Below are 15,697 nucleotides of genomic sequence, written 5' to 3' on the forward strand. Positions count from 1 at the left end.
AAAAAAAGTTGAAAAAATTCTAAATTTTTAAATCCCTAAGGCTTTCTTATTTTTACATATTTTCAAAAAAAGTTTTTCCCATAGTGCTTGCAATATTTATCTTAATAATTTTGTGCATTCATTTGTTGATTTATCAATTAGAATATTTTTTATAGATTATTTTGTAAAAAAGTAGAAAAAAAAGGGTAAAAATTCCTGTTAGGTATATATAACATGCCGTAAAAATTGTAATACCTCATAACATGCTTATTCCATGCACAGTTTAAATAAGCGTATTATACTCAAGATAAAAAAGTTTACTTCAAAGCTTTATCTTAAATAGAAAAAATTCCTTAGGGATTTAATTAAGATTAAGACACAAAATTATCATCTACGCGAAAAAGCACTTTAAAGTCAGGCAGCAAAGCAAGTTTCTGTATTAGAACAATTTAAAATCATTCATAACTTTTTTAAAAATGTAGATAGAGAGATGAATTTTTATCTGTACATTTGAAATACTTTGAAGTTTTATTATAAGCAATAAAAAGAATTTTGGTATTTTTGTCATTTTTTGGGTACTGTGACCCCTTAAATGATGTTCCATCAATAAGTTGACCGGAAAGTAAAATGGCAAAAAAAAAAAAAAAAAAAAATCGATCCAATTTTAGAAAAGACGTTTTGTTAAATTGTGCAGTTTTAATGGTATTCTCGATATCTATTTTTAATTAACTTTTTTAAAGAGTTTTTAAAAAGAAGTGCTCATAAAAACTTGCGTGGACCATGTAAATAATTTGTTTTCTTTGAAACAAAATTTGTTTTTGAAGTAAGGAAACTAGATTAAACCAATGATGGTAACGCTTCTGCTTTTTTCCAATGTAATTATTCTACATATAGATTCAAATTTTTTGTATTTCTTTTGCATACTACCTGTGATTTTTCAACGCACCATGAATTATGGTAACGCGCCTTCCTCATTCAGAACTTCTGAAATGGAATGAAAGAGAGGGGAATTGTAAACACAGACAAAGGAGTAATGAGGAAACCCCCAGCCCGCCTTCCCCCCTAAATTCGCCAACCAATCCAAAACGGTCTTCCTTCCACAACTCACGCAACTCCCTCAGTCGCAGACGATACACTGCTGTTCGAAGTAGAAGTTATGTTTGTTTTCATTCGTGTTCATTCTCATATTCTGACATGTGTTGGATAGTTATATTCATTTGAAACTGGTTACAATTAAGGAAATGGTAGCCGCCCTGTAGGCCCTATCGGAGCCTGACTGGGGCGGCTCTGAAGGATGATTAACGCACCGGGGCTGACCCCCGGGACATGGCTGATCTTAGCGGCCCTGCTTGGAACATTACTGCTTCAAAAAATTGAGGGAAAACCTGTGACGGTAACTATAACCGCTTTTTTTTAAAAATTCTCTGACTTGTTTTATGCAGCTTTTTTAAGTTTACCTTTTATAGTTACATGTTTTTTTTTTTATCAATCTTTTACCTACTGACCTGTTTCAGGGTCGACAGTTTCTTTTTTCGCCGACTTTATACGTTTGGTACCGATTATATCCTCACTTTCTTGTTAACGTTGTTTGTTGTTTATCTGTAACGGAGTCTGTTTATTTTGGCGAAATAAGCAAGAATGTTCTTTTTAATTTAAAATTAAAGTAATGAGGAAAGTCTATAAAATACTTCTGTATGCTTAAAATAGCAGAAAAAATTTAAATACACAAATAATATTGTTGCAAGAAAGGTAAACTAAGAAAAAAAAAAGGGAAAAATAATTTTTATTTTTTAAAAGTTTATTTAAGATTTTTTTTATTTGATAACATTGAAATTTAAACGTATACACAGTTCTTAAATGTTATGACATTTAATTATTAACAGGAATATTAATTACAAATTTCGCACTTAATTATAAAATTGTAAAAAAAAGAAAGAATAATAATATATAAATAAAAAAATTAAAAGAATTATGACAATAAAGACGCATAAATTATTTTTGTATTGTACTTTTACTTTTGGTAAAACGCTGTACTCTTAAAGTTCCGAAAAGTTTGATTTAAAGTTTTTGCGTTATTATTAAAACAAACAACAGCAATAATAATAACAATAAAACTTATATCATCCATAATTCAGAGCGATTGTGTTTTCACTATCTATAATATTTAGTAGCTAAAATAATTGATCACAAACTAAAAGTTCGGGGGGCAATAAATGAGAATATGGAAAGATGATGATGCTCATTTTTGGATGAAAGGAAAAATTATATATCATTATGTAGCATTTATCTTTATGTAGTGCATCAATTATGTAGAGCATAATTGTAGCGTATCAATCATGTAGCGCATAAAATCAATCAATAAATAATTATAATTATCTCAATCGATTTCACCAATCGATGATTTTTTACACCCGCTACTTTTTACTATAATTTATTTTAATTTCTAATTATTAAATTTAAAATTCTTAATTTGTTTAAAGTCAAGCCTGAATCAAAATGCTAATTATTTCTGAAAAAATGAATGGTAAATTAGTTTTTGCACAGGACCAATTATTAGATGTATTATAATTATAATGAATCTAATAATTTGGCCAGGGTGAATTATTCGATGCATTTGGTGATACTCTATACAGTTTTATTGTTTTTAAGCGACTGAAATCGGTTTGCAAGTTCGTGTATTAAATGAGACTATTTATTATATCAAACATTATATATTATAATGATGAGATGCACCGTTTTAATAATGACATGATTTGCACCGCCTTGATAGGAAATACTTAAACAACTATGTTATGGGTTTTTATTCATGAGATTTCTTATATATTTCCTAATTTGTATATATTTTTAACCTACAATGTTAATGATGCAGGAGAGAGTAAACAAATGCGTCAAAACAATAATGCTGTATAGAGTATAATTAAGATTTTACATGGAATCTTATGATGCATCTAATAATATGGGACTGTAATTCTTTAGATCAGTGATTCTCAACCTTTTTTTTGTTGCGGCACACTTTTAACGATTTCGAAATTTGACGGCACACAATGAAAAAAAAAAATTTTAAAGTTATTTACTTACCTATAATACACTGTGTTAATTAGTTTGTGATAATAATTTTGAATGTGAAATAAAATAATATGTACTACAAAGGCACATTTATTAAGGGAATTATTATTTCTTTCGACTAATTTTTTATTAGTTAGTAACAGTTTTTTTTTGCTAATTATTAATTGTTAGCCTGTTTTCTATAGTTATTAAATGTTGTTTTTATTACATTGTTATTTTTTGTGATTTCTTGTTAACTAACTTTTTTGCTAATTATTAATTGTTAGCTTATTATTTTTCTTGCTAGTTATCCTTTGTTAATTTGTTTTTACAACTATTAAATTCATAGCTTACTTTAATGATTAGCTTTTATTTTCGCTTGGAAGTTAGTATTTAGCTTGTTTTAGCCTTTGTTAATTAATAATTTTAATAGTCATTAAATTTCCTACTAATTTCAACATTATTTAAAATTGTGTGTCAAAGACAATTTAAACACTTCCTTCTTATTTTAAGATTGTCAGAGACAAGACAATCGCCCACAAAGAGATGTTCACGTGGTTAAAGCGTGAAAAAATTATAAAAAGTATATATATAATATTATATATCTATACACTTTTTTTTAGTTTAAACTTTACTTGTAATAAAAAAAGCATTATAATTTTTATTGTACTATTTCTAATATATGGCGGCACATTTTAAGAGTTTGGCGGCACACAAAAGTGCCACGGCACAGTGGTTGAGAATCACTGCTTTAGATTAACTTATGATAAATAATATGAAATATTTTTTATGATGCTTAAATATTTCATGAATAAGTCATTTCATAAGAGAATAATAAGGAAGAAATTGATTAACCGTGGGAATTCTCGCCTTGGAACAAGTACACCTTGTTTCAATGACGTGAAAGGAAGAAGGAACAATGTTAAGTGCCTTTTATTACGTAGTATCAGGGGAGGAAAGAATGATTAATGCATACAGTGAAGTATTCGCTTAAATGCATTGTATAAAATTTATCCAACTGGAAGTTGGAAAAAAAAAATTTGCTTATAAGATTTTAGAGATTATTCGTTCGCTCTTGTTAATTATAAAATTCTATTTAGGTTAAGTGGAAAACTGTAGACGGCTAGTAACTATTTAAAAAACTTAAAATAAATAAATAAAATAAAATAAATAACTGGACTATTCATATAGTGATCTATGTATATGACTTATATAATAACTGTTCCACACATGCAGCACTATCTGTCTCATTCATATTATGAAGATTCATTCAATGATGGTAGAGCTACTCCTGTGATAACTGTTATAACAAGAGTCATATAATGATAACTGGATGACTCACATAATAATTTGACGAATTATGTAATGATAGTTGCAGAGCTGGACTTAGCCTCATGGGGGCCCGGGGCAAAAACATCTTGGGGGGGGCCCTATGCTTCACTTCTTCAGTAAGGAAGGATTGAACTTTATGGAAGTATTTAAATTTTTCACCTCATTATACATAAGTAACCATAAAATGGACTAGAACCTATAAATGTCCTCCCCCCCCCCTCTGACGCAATATTGTTCTGTCCATTTTTACTTATTTTCTGACCATTCTATGTCCATCATGCCGAATGCAGTTTTCTTGATTGTTCACTTTGTCATCTAGCAGCGAAATATTCAGATCCTTGCTGACATTAAGGCGGAATTCAGCTAAATGTTCGCAATGACGATGGCTCACTTGAGCCAATCAGAAGCCCGTATTTTTGTAAACACATCGCATTTTGCGATGTGTAAAAATGCAGGCTTTTCATTCACCAAATGTGTCCATCGAAATGGCGACACATTTAGCCGAATTCCGTCCTAGAAAGCCATGGAAATATAGATTTTTTGTATTCATCCGATAGATGAATGAAGGAGCTAACATAAAATTGACGGATTTTACACTGTACTGATATTTCGTTCAAAAAGAGTTCATTAAAGAAATAAGCCTAAAACAAATTGAGGCCGCCCTCTGATGTGGGGCACGGGGCAACTTCCCTGTGTGCACCTGCCTTTGTCAGGCTCTGGATAGCTGAAGGACTCCTATAATAACAGTTCCACTCAAACAATGATCATTAGACTATTCATGTCATGATGACTAGACCATTCATACAAAACTCATGCAATGGTAACTGTTCAACTCATAAACTGACATTCTTAACTACAAAATTATCTGAATCCTAGGACAGGAAGAATCCATTTCCTGTAATCCTTTTGTAGTCATTGACATTACAGGCTTTTGAAAGATAGTTTCTGTGCATGAGAGGTTTTCACCCTGTTCCCTTCATCTCCAGTGCATGAAGTGCCTTTTTTATAAATTATCTAAACATGCAGTCTCTTATTAGGCGCACTCAAAGATTCTATGTAAAATCTTCAGGTGATGCAGCTTTGACGCTGCTGAATGAACGTGTATCAATCAGGGTTAACATTGTCATGCAATACGTTAAAAATAGGAAGTATATAAAAAATCTCCCGAATAAAAAACCCATGACACGTATGCCTAAATATAAAAATATTGCCTATAAACTCGTGCAGAACATGTCATTGTTAAAAAAAACTGCTGTGCGTCTGATAATTAGATCTAATAATTACAATATAAAAATATAATACCTGATAAAATATATATTCTGTATATCGTATCATTTATCGTCAAAATTTTATGTCAAATGATCGTTTGAGTAATAATATAAATTACAATGATGAAGAAACAAGTAAAATAATGGACGTGGTATATTTGACTTTCAAAGCCACTGAGGTTATGAAAAAGAATTTATTTTATTATTGTTCGCACCCACCATGATTAACCAAAGTATCCATTCAAAAGCCTTAACGACGGGCTCATTTAAAATTGAGACAACATATTTCTAAACAAGAGCGCACTTTTAAGAAATTTTGTACTGTTAAATCATTTTTCTGCCATTTCATTTGCGCCGTTAAAAGACCTTTTTATTTTTACTCTGACAAGTTGTAGCATAGCGAAAGAACCAATAAAATTATACAAATTAGAATGAGACAAAAATGAAAATAAGTAGAAATTTGTTTTCCTTTTTTATGTATGCGTTTCTACAGATAGGTCCTAGATGACCTTCTGTTTCGCATTTGATATTGTTTCTAGATAGGCACTTTTCTCTGAATATATTTACAGATACATTTAATTGTCTGCTTGAAAATCGTCCCTAAAAATAGCCTCCAACCCATTGTCTTTCTTAAATGTATGATTTGAAATTGTATGTTTTTAATTTGAAATTTGTACCAGTTATACTAATTTATTGAGAAGACTAAAGCTACGTTTATGTTTTAAGAAAGGGAAAAAAAAAAATGTTTTGACGCTTTCATGATCATGGTTGTGACGCTTTTCCATGTTTTAATGAGAGAAAGCGCGGAAGAAAAGAAAAAGAAAGTGACTTCCGTTCCTTTTGCGGAAGTGATGCGGATAAAGATCCCCACCTCTCCCTCTCAACTGCATCCGTTGGAACGAGATGAAAATTTTAGTGAAATGAAAGAAGAAGAGTTCAAAGTGATTGTTTGAGTTCGTTGCCACCGCTGAATAGAAAAGTAAAGTGAAAATAAATCATTCCACTGTGTAGCCCCCTGGGAATTTGAACGTTTTGGAATGATTTCTTCGGAGAATAAATCGAATAATTATTTTTTATGGACGAAGCCTTAAATAAACGTAAAACTTCATAAATGAACACATTTTTTTTCTGCTGCAATAAAAAGTACTGTATCGAAACAGTTCAAAATAATTTTCAACGTTTTCTCTCATATAAACAGGATATCCGCACCCACCTGAAAAGTCATGATTTCCACTATTTAAAAAAAAAAAAAAATCATGGAAAGTGATGGATTTAGGTAAACGAAAACTCTAATTTTTAAAGTGGAATTTATTTAAGTGTAATCTCCCCACAACTCATGGTGCTCCGAATATTTGAATTTGTAACAAAATCCCCACTCCCAGTCCTATTTTATTAAAATATAAAATCTTTTTATCGTGTTCTTTCAAGATGATGGTATTCTTTGAAAAAATGATAGAAAAACATCCTATCTAGAGCGAATTATCTTCTAAACTTCCTGTGATTTCGGAATTTTTGTTATTATTTTTTTATTTTATCAATTTAAAATTCTAGTTGAAGTTAGCCAGTCATCGTCGAATTTTTTTTAATTCCGAAATGAGAACAGAAAAATCAGGTGTTTTTCTTTCCTTTCCGATGAACAAGAAAAGTATCTTTAGAATATAATTTTGCAGAAAAAAGAAGAAAAAAAAAATATTTGCTTTTGTATTTTTTCTGCTATTTTATGGCTTCAGCTCTTTCTTTTCTCTGTTTTTTCAAATTTAAAATCTATAAATATGAAGATGCGGAGTGTAACAGTTTTGGTGACACCTATCATTTCAATTGATGTTATTATAATGCTTTTTTAAATTTATTGTTGTGTTTTTGTCAGAGAAAATAGTCACTTCGTTAAGTCCTAAAAAAATTCTTGGAATGGAAAGTCATGAATTTGAAAATCTAAAATGTAGCAGATACCCTGCATAAAACAACCAAAGCATTCTTCTCGTGATGTTTCTATATTTTGTATATTATGAAATATTCCATCATGTCCTTGAGATTTTTCTTTAAAAATTTTAAATAAGATGTTTGATTTCTAAAAAATACTGACTAAACACTTAAAAAAAAAAAAAAAAAAAACTGTGAGTGACGCATCTTTTATTATGTTATCCCCAACCAGAACTGCATTCTTGAGTTATTCAAGAAAAAAAGCGTTTTGAAAGAATTGCTTGACAAGAAAGTAATCACCTACCACAATGGGGTCACGTGATACTCACGATCCTGGGTTAGATGCATTAACATTCACCTTTCGATGTCATTTCTTAAAACTATTTTTTATTCGATTCCTACTACAGTACTTCCTACTATAACTATAGTGAACCTTTAAGGGGCCGAAATTTCGGTTCACTTTATCAAGCAATTGTAACTAGTTTTTCCGAACTGCTCCCTTTTATTACAAATTATTTAACACTAGGTTGCCTAAGGGAAGTCATTTTGACGGCTTTTTAATTCCCAAAAAAATGTACAAATAATAATGCGTAGATTAATATTTTCTTTCCGAGTGAAGTAAATGTTTTTATTGTTAATGTTTACTAATAACTTGTTGCATAACTGTAAATAATATTAAAAATTAGTTAAACACATTTCTTTACACATTCTTTCGGTCATTTTCACTGCTTTTGGGCAATATAGTTATATGCTAAGTTTCAGTCTTTCTGGTGTTAAATAAAAAGAAATATAAAATTAATTAAAAATCAATCGCAAAAAATGTGTTATTTTTAATGACTCTTCCTCTGGTGTACGGAGGGACGGCCTTTATTGGGAAACAATTTTAAAATTACCAAAGAAAGAAAGAAAGAAAAAAATCTGTCAAAGACAGAAAAGAGCTTCTTTTAGTTTACTCTATACCGGGAGTTGTTCATTATAACGGGGTTCACACCCTTCCTATATCTTCTTCATATTTTCATAAAAGATTTTTTATTCACCCACTCAAGTGTTCAAATACATTTTGTTTTAAGCGTGTGACACTTGCATGTTAATACAGTTTGTTTCATTCATTCAATATTGATAGAATCTACTGTGGCGTAACTACCACTACAAAAGTTTAACATCATTCACTAGTATATAAAGCATGCTAACTTTATTCTATCACGAGGTACCTTTTGATAGATGAAGGTAGGTTGGCATGGTCGAATAACTCCGCCCCCACAATATAATTAATTAATTTTTAGATAAGATTTAGAATTAAATTTAGAGAAGATTTTCTTAATTATTTCATAACTTTGTTGACCTAAGTAGAAATTGACTTTAAGAAACTTTTTCTTTTCATATAATTTTCTTGCATTACATTTTTTTTTTAAAGCAAATGTCTACGCAAAATGTTTGGAACGTTTTAAAATCGCCAAAAAAGTAACACATTAGACAATTCAATTAAGCTTTTGCAAACGGAATATACATCAGTATATATTAATAAATTAATAAACAGTTATAGAAATTGGTATAAAGCAAATAGTTTGAAAATTTTTAATTTTTTTTTTGTATTGTTTGTTAGCCACAAAAATGCTATTTTATGATTTGTCCAAATTCATAGCACGACATTTATGAAGCTGAAAAAAATTTAAATGAAAACTTCGGCTAGGATTTGTAGTTTTTAAACTTTAAAATTGAACATGTTTTGACTTATTAATATTTCAATTTCTTTCATTAAATTTGTAAAGTTCGCGTTTGCTAAACTATATATATGACGCTTTGCATCCATCACCACAGCAATTGTGGGAAGAGCTATATGTTCCACTGAACATATGTCAATCACTACAATGTTTCCAAATGTTTATAGCTGCATCTAAATGAATGGATACAGAATGTTGTATATAATTAATGTTATTTATAAAAAAAGTAATATTTATGAATTATTTATATATAAATAATGTAAAACATATTAAATTGCGTTGTTTTTAAACTTCATATCATTATCGTTAACATTTTTAAAGTTGCGATCAGAAAAGTTTCAACTATAATTCTCCCCTTCATATTTAAATAATTGCAGATAATTGCTCATCGATTTTAACTATTTTATTATTGACTAAGCAATATATTCATTTTCACCAGTTGTGTAAAAACAATACAGTGTTACATTATAATTGAGATTTTACATCGAATCTTATGGTTCGACTAATAATTTGGGACTGTAGTATATGAATTCGAGATAATCACATGATACTCTATGGTGGCAGTGATGAATTGAAAATGAGGGCAGGTTGAAGTGGTAAAAAGAAGAAGAATCGAAAAAAAAGAAGAAGAATTGGCAAAGGTGAAAATTTGCACCCACGTTTCCTTCGCATTGCATTTATGCTGTTCTTCTTGCGTTCACAATGGTTAACCGCAGCCACCCCAATTTTTACCAGAAGATAAAAAAAATTATTCGTCATCATGATTGCACTCAAACTTTTATAGTTAAGAAGATATTAACATCAGCAAACACATTGTTAAAAAAATTTGTTTGACTAAAAAAAAAATTATAAATAAAATAATAATAATAAAATTAAAAAAAAAAGGCTATGTATAAAAAGCAGGGACCGTATTAGAAAAAATGAAGTCCGTTAACACAAATTATTTCATGGTAAAAATGGACTATTCTCAAATTATTTTCTCATAAAAATAAAACCTTTACAAATTATTTTACCGTAAAAGCGGACTTTTTCTGAAAGTATTTTACCACAAGAATGGACACTTATCGTAAAAATCGACCCCTGACACATTATTTTACCTTAAAAACGGATGATTCACACTATTTTTCATTTTTAAAATGAACTCTTCCCAGAATTTCAATAAAATTATTATTCACAATTTTAAAACTACAATTCTTTGAAATGTTTTTGAGTTTTTTCCCCCTCAAAAAACATGACTTATTTTGACATATTCTCATAGACACGTGTAAAGAATTCGATTCTATAGTAGTTTTAAATTCAGAATTTTATTTATTCGTAGTTCCACTCCCAACAAAGAAATTTTTAAAAACGAAACTCAAGACGAATCAGACACTTCATGACAGATCATGGATTAGAGTCCGTCAGGCATACCTTAAGAAGATTTCGTAGTTTTCCCCACTATGTAACGCAAATGTGGGTTATTACTATCAAAAATTCCTCCACGGAGGCAAATTTCTCCCAATACTGGATCCTAGAGTTCCCTTGTCTTCTGGTTTCAAAATGAAAAGGCTACTGAGTTGAACATTAGATGTCGTAAACCCTAAAAATTGGGTCGACTGTTCAACGATGGATATAATAATCAGTAAGATCGATCCCGGATATATATCGAGTTATGGACAAAGAGATGTGGAAACATACTATTTCACATTTAGGTGGAATAATTTCTTTCATTCCAGTGGAGGGGAAACAGACGATCATTTGACTTAGAGCCAAGACTTGCTTAGTTCTTCACACAGTTTGCTTCATTTCCGATTTTTTCTTTTGCGAAAGTTTTTTTTATTTATTATTATTTAACGCCATGTTTTACGTCGGCGACATAAAAAAATTCTTACACAAACTGCTTTGTTTCCTATTGAAAAACATATTTACATCCTGTTGTGCACATTTCTATGGAAAATATGTGCTAAGATTATTTTCATCCTTTGCAAAATCGGGGATATGCTAACTCTCTTTAGTTCCGGATTACCTAATGAATTAAAGAGTGATTTCGATTGATATCTACGTATATATATATATATATATATATATATATATATATATATATATATATATATATATATATATATATATATATATATATATATATATATATATATATATATATATATATATATATATATATATATATATATATATATATAAATGATAGTAATAATTTTACATAGAATCTTATAATGCGTCGAATAATATGGCATATGGACTGTATTGACGAAATGTTCTTATACAAGACTAAAATAATTGTATACTTTGTTCACAAACTATTTTTTTGTATGGAAAACATTGAATTTTAAGGAAAAAAAATGCAATAAGAAACAATTTCAAAGGTTAGTAAACTAAGTCTTTTTTTTTTTTTTTTTTTAAATTTTTTTTTTTTAAAATTTAATTTGCGTGTTATCACAAACATGTTTCATATACTGAGGAAGCAACGTAATTTAGGTTGTTTGCATCCTACGGTTTTATATGTTTGATCTTATCTTTCGGCTTTAAAATGACATCTTCCATAGACATAGTGTCTTCTTCGAGAATATTCTATTAGCATTTTATTCATGAATAAATGACCAAATATAAAAGCAATGCACGATTTTCACAACTAAGTTGCACCTACGACAAGAATATTGAGTGCAAACAACTGATTTTTTTCAATTCATAAAAGGTAATAAGGACAGCTACACAAATTTGTCGCGTCACTTCCGGTCGTTTTATTCAAAACAGCATATCAAAACTGTGAATAACTAAAAATATTTTTTCGAGCAGCATATCATCTAAACGTAATCCCTAACTCTAAGAAAAAAATTAAAAATTTTTTTTTTGCTGTCAATAAAATTTCATTAGATATTATTATGGTTTTATAATTCTTAGTTAAAAAAAATGCTAAACATTTTTGTTAAAAAGTTAAAAAAAATGGTGGAAAAAGTAGAAAAAAAAAAAGGCGTCGAATTATAAAAATTCTCCTTCTAAAACAGAGTTCCTGAAACTGTGGGCATCGCCAAAAATGTTAGCAATTTTGATATTTTATTAACTCATAATAATAATTTTACAATTGCCAAATATTTTTGCACAATGAATCTGACTATCGGTCCTTGAAGTAAATCGGGCTGCCCTGCCCTAAAACATTCTGATAGCACCAACTATTGGGCCCACCCGTCATAATTTTTGCTTCGTTGAAATATTTGGACAGTCAATTGGAACAATTATTTCTCCATATATACACGCCAGCAAATGAAAGGTTTTCCTCAAACAATCCCCAATGAATAGACACACGACTGGTTCGTAAAAAACAGGCTTTGACGATGCGTTTGTGAAGGTCAAGAAAATAAAAGGAAAACGCTGCTCTCTTTTCAATAATGTTCAAACAGTGACACGAAAAATCATTTGTGTAATATTGATCGTACAGTGCATCATTTTGCACACAATTATATTTTTTAAACCCGCGTTGAATGATGCATTTTTGGGTTTATCAATGTACACCTCCCTCTTCTTTAAGTTTTGAACCTAAGACAACTGTATCAACCATTAAGACAAACAGCCTTTTAATAGAACTAATTCGGTTATATTGAAATGAAAACCTCGCACGATTAGCCCGATCTAACCTATTAGCCGAATACCATATAGGATATGCGATCAACACTGTTAGTGCGAGCGAAATTCGTTCCGGCCATCCATCGCTGGGGTTCGAACTCGTAGTCCCCTCATTTGGAGGCGAACACTCATCTCTGCTGATGCCACGACTTTGCACACAATTATTAACATCTTTTATTCAAAGATGATATTTCATGCATTAAATTTTATTTTATAAATTATTTATTGTTTTTTTTAATATTAACGTTAATAAAACAGATAAAGGTCACAATTTTTTAAAATATTTGTTAAATTTTTTTTATAACCGTAGAACAGCCGACCCAATTTTTTGGGCTTACGACTACTAATAACTAGCTTAACCCCGCCCCCGGTATCCGGGGAGACTCCGAAAGTGCGTGCAGCTATTCAATCACATAAGAAAACATAATCAAAATGTTCAAATTACGAGTTTTAACAAATAGGGAGAATATTAAATCCGGGAAACTGAGTTACTTAGAAATGAACTAAATACAAACAAACATTAAAGAGAAACTAAACAATAACTCAATCAGAAGAGATGTCGCATTTTCAGTAGGGGGTGCAAAGTTAACGAAAATAAACTTACAACTACTAATGTTAAACTCCGTTGCCTTGTCATTTTGAACCCAATCCAGAAGACAAGGAAACATCCGGATCAAGTATTGGGAGAAACTCGCCTTCGTGGAGGATTTTTTGACGGAACTAATTCGCATTTGCGTTACATGGAGAGGAAAACCACAAAAACTCCCACGGTTAGCCTGAAGGCAAGAGGACTATTACCCATGTTTCGTCTCTCACTGAGGATATTTTACTTGAGCAGTGTGGTCGGTGCAAGCCAGATGCGGGTTTTCGTATCGACCAGCCATCGCTAGGATTCGAACCCGGTTCACCTCATTGGAGGGTGAACGCTCTATTATCTGAGCCCTCAAAAAAAATCCCAATTGTGATTATCTGTGTTAACCCAGATAAAGGTTAAAATAACCTGAAATTGTGCTCCCTGACACATTTCTAAGTTTTAAATTCAGTTCATTTTAAATCAATACTTAAGAAAGAAAAACACTTCATGATATATCAGAATAATTTTATTTATTTACTTCATTTTCTAACAAATTTATTCAACCATTTTGTCATAATTTTATTGTTTTAATTCATCACTTAAATCGTTTAAATTTTTGTTTTAATTCTGTGATGGTTCCCTTATCATTATTCCATTTAGTAGATACGGCTTTAAATTCAAAATATAGTACAACCTCGCTACAGCACTATTTTGGGTAACACAGTAAATAGAGTGCTATATATTTTATTGTATCGGCATACTTTGGGAACGCTATAAGATTTTAATGTTATATGTGTCTATTTATATATTGTATGAAAATTTAATTTGGTCATTATGGTTAAATATGAAATCTGTTACATCAGTGACCACTTAGGAGAAAAGGGAGGTAATTCTAAGAGTGGAAGGTCTCGGGGGTGGTACATCAAGTATTGAGATCTGAATACAAAAAACCATTCACTGCAGTGAAAAGAAATAAGTTCATAATCAGCAGTGAGACTTCTCTTGTCAGAAAAAGACCGAAAAAAAAAACGGCAAAATATGATTTTTTACATCATTTGAATAAATGGAGAAAATAAGGCTGACATTTGAAGGAAGAAAAAAAAAAAATCGTTTTGCAGGGGGTCTTCAGAGAATGTCGCAACATTGAGAGGTGGATTACATTAATTCATATGTAAGTTCGCCTGGACCAAGAAATATTATTGTAGTATCGGATATCGTAGTAGCGAGAGTTCACTGTCATTTGATACCATATATTACAAAAAGGAATGAGCACTTAGTGACTCTGAAAGATAAAATAGAAATTCAATTAGTTGAATCTTAATAAAAATTATAAGCAATATTTAACATCTGAAGATGGCTGCCCTGTCAGTGAATCTGCCTCAAAATCGATTGTGGGTTGTTATGGAAACGTCACAGACGGAGTCTAGAAGCCTTAGCAAAAAGAGAAAACACACTATCGAATTTATTGCTCTCGTTTCTGGAGATGGAATTTCGAACGACTAACATTATTTGTAGAATCCAATTGACCTATTAGCATTAGAATGGAATAAAAAATATTATTTTATTCGTTAGGTTTCTTAAGAGAGTACGATAATGTGGCTCCACAAACCATAAACACCCTTTTTTTTTTTTTAATACGAGTATTTTAATACGAGTATTTTTAATACGATTCTGTAAAAACGCATTTCATTGATGCATTCATGCTAGCAGCAAATATGATAATTTTTATTTAAGCATTAATATTTTAAGCACCAAATATTTTTATCAGTAAACTTAGTAACATATTTGCAGAAAATAAAATACATTTAATTATTTGAATTTATTTGAAACTAAAAAAAGTAATATTTTTTTCAAAAAAAATTTGTTTCCATTTTTGAAGGGGGATATAAATTCTAACCAAAAAGAAGCTTACAAAATAAAAGTGCAAAAAAAAAACAAAAAAATATACGCATTTTATAGAGTCATATAAATTTGAATTAAATATTTTAATAACAGAAAATGTATAATGTTGAAGCAAAAACGAAATGAAAAGAAATTTTTTTTTGCGTTCAGAAGTTCCCGCGGGCCCCACATCAACAGGTTGCACATCCATGTAAAATCTCTATTATCAGATACTCACTTGTTTGCGATCGTGTAACCCATCAAATGAGGCGATATATAATATAAATTTGACGGTTTGACAAATTAGACGATATATATTATATAAATATGGAATTTCCTAATATCAGGTATTATGTTAG

The 15,697-nt window shown here is 30.2% G+C and overlaps 1 protein-coding gene across 1 annotated transcript in view; it reads left to right on the forward strand.

The window, feature by feature from the left end:
- Window positions 1-1,066: 1,066 nt before the first annotated feature.
- The window catches only part of LOC107454021 (matrix metalloproteinase-2), a 54,804-nt gene continuing 40,173 nt past the window's right edge, over window positions 1,067-15,697 (forward strand). Inside the window, exon 1 of the mRNA XM_087153137.1 lies at window positions 1,067-1,372. Coding sequence (XP_087009263.1) covers window positions 1,274-1,372 — 99 coding nt within the window. The 5' untranslated portion in view covers window positions 1,067-1,273. The remainder of the gene's footprint in view (window positions 1,373-15,697) is intronic.

This window comes from Parasteatoda tepidariorum, chromosome 1, assembly GCF_982258835.1.
Source record: "Parasteatoda tepidariorum strain Cologne lab strain chromosome 1, Ptep-v5.0, whole genome shotgun sequence".
Lineage (NCBI taxonomy): Eukaryota > Metazoa > Arthropoda > Arachnida > Araneae > Theridiidae > Parasteatoda > Parasteatoda tepidariorum.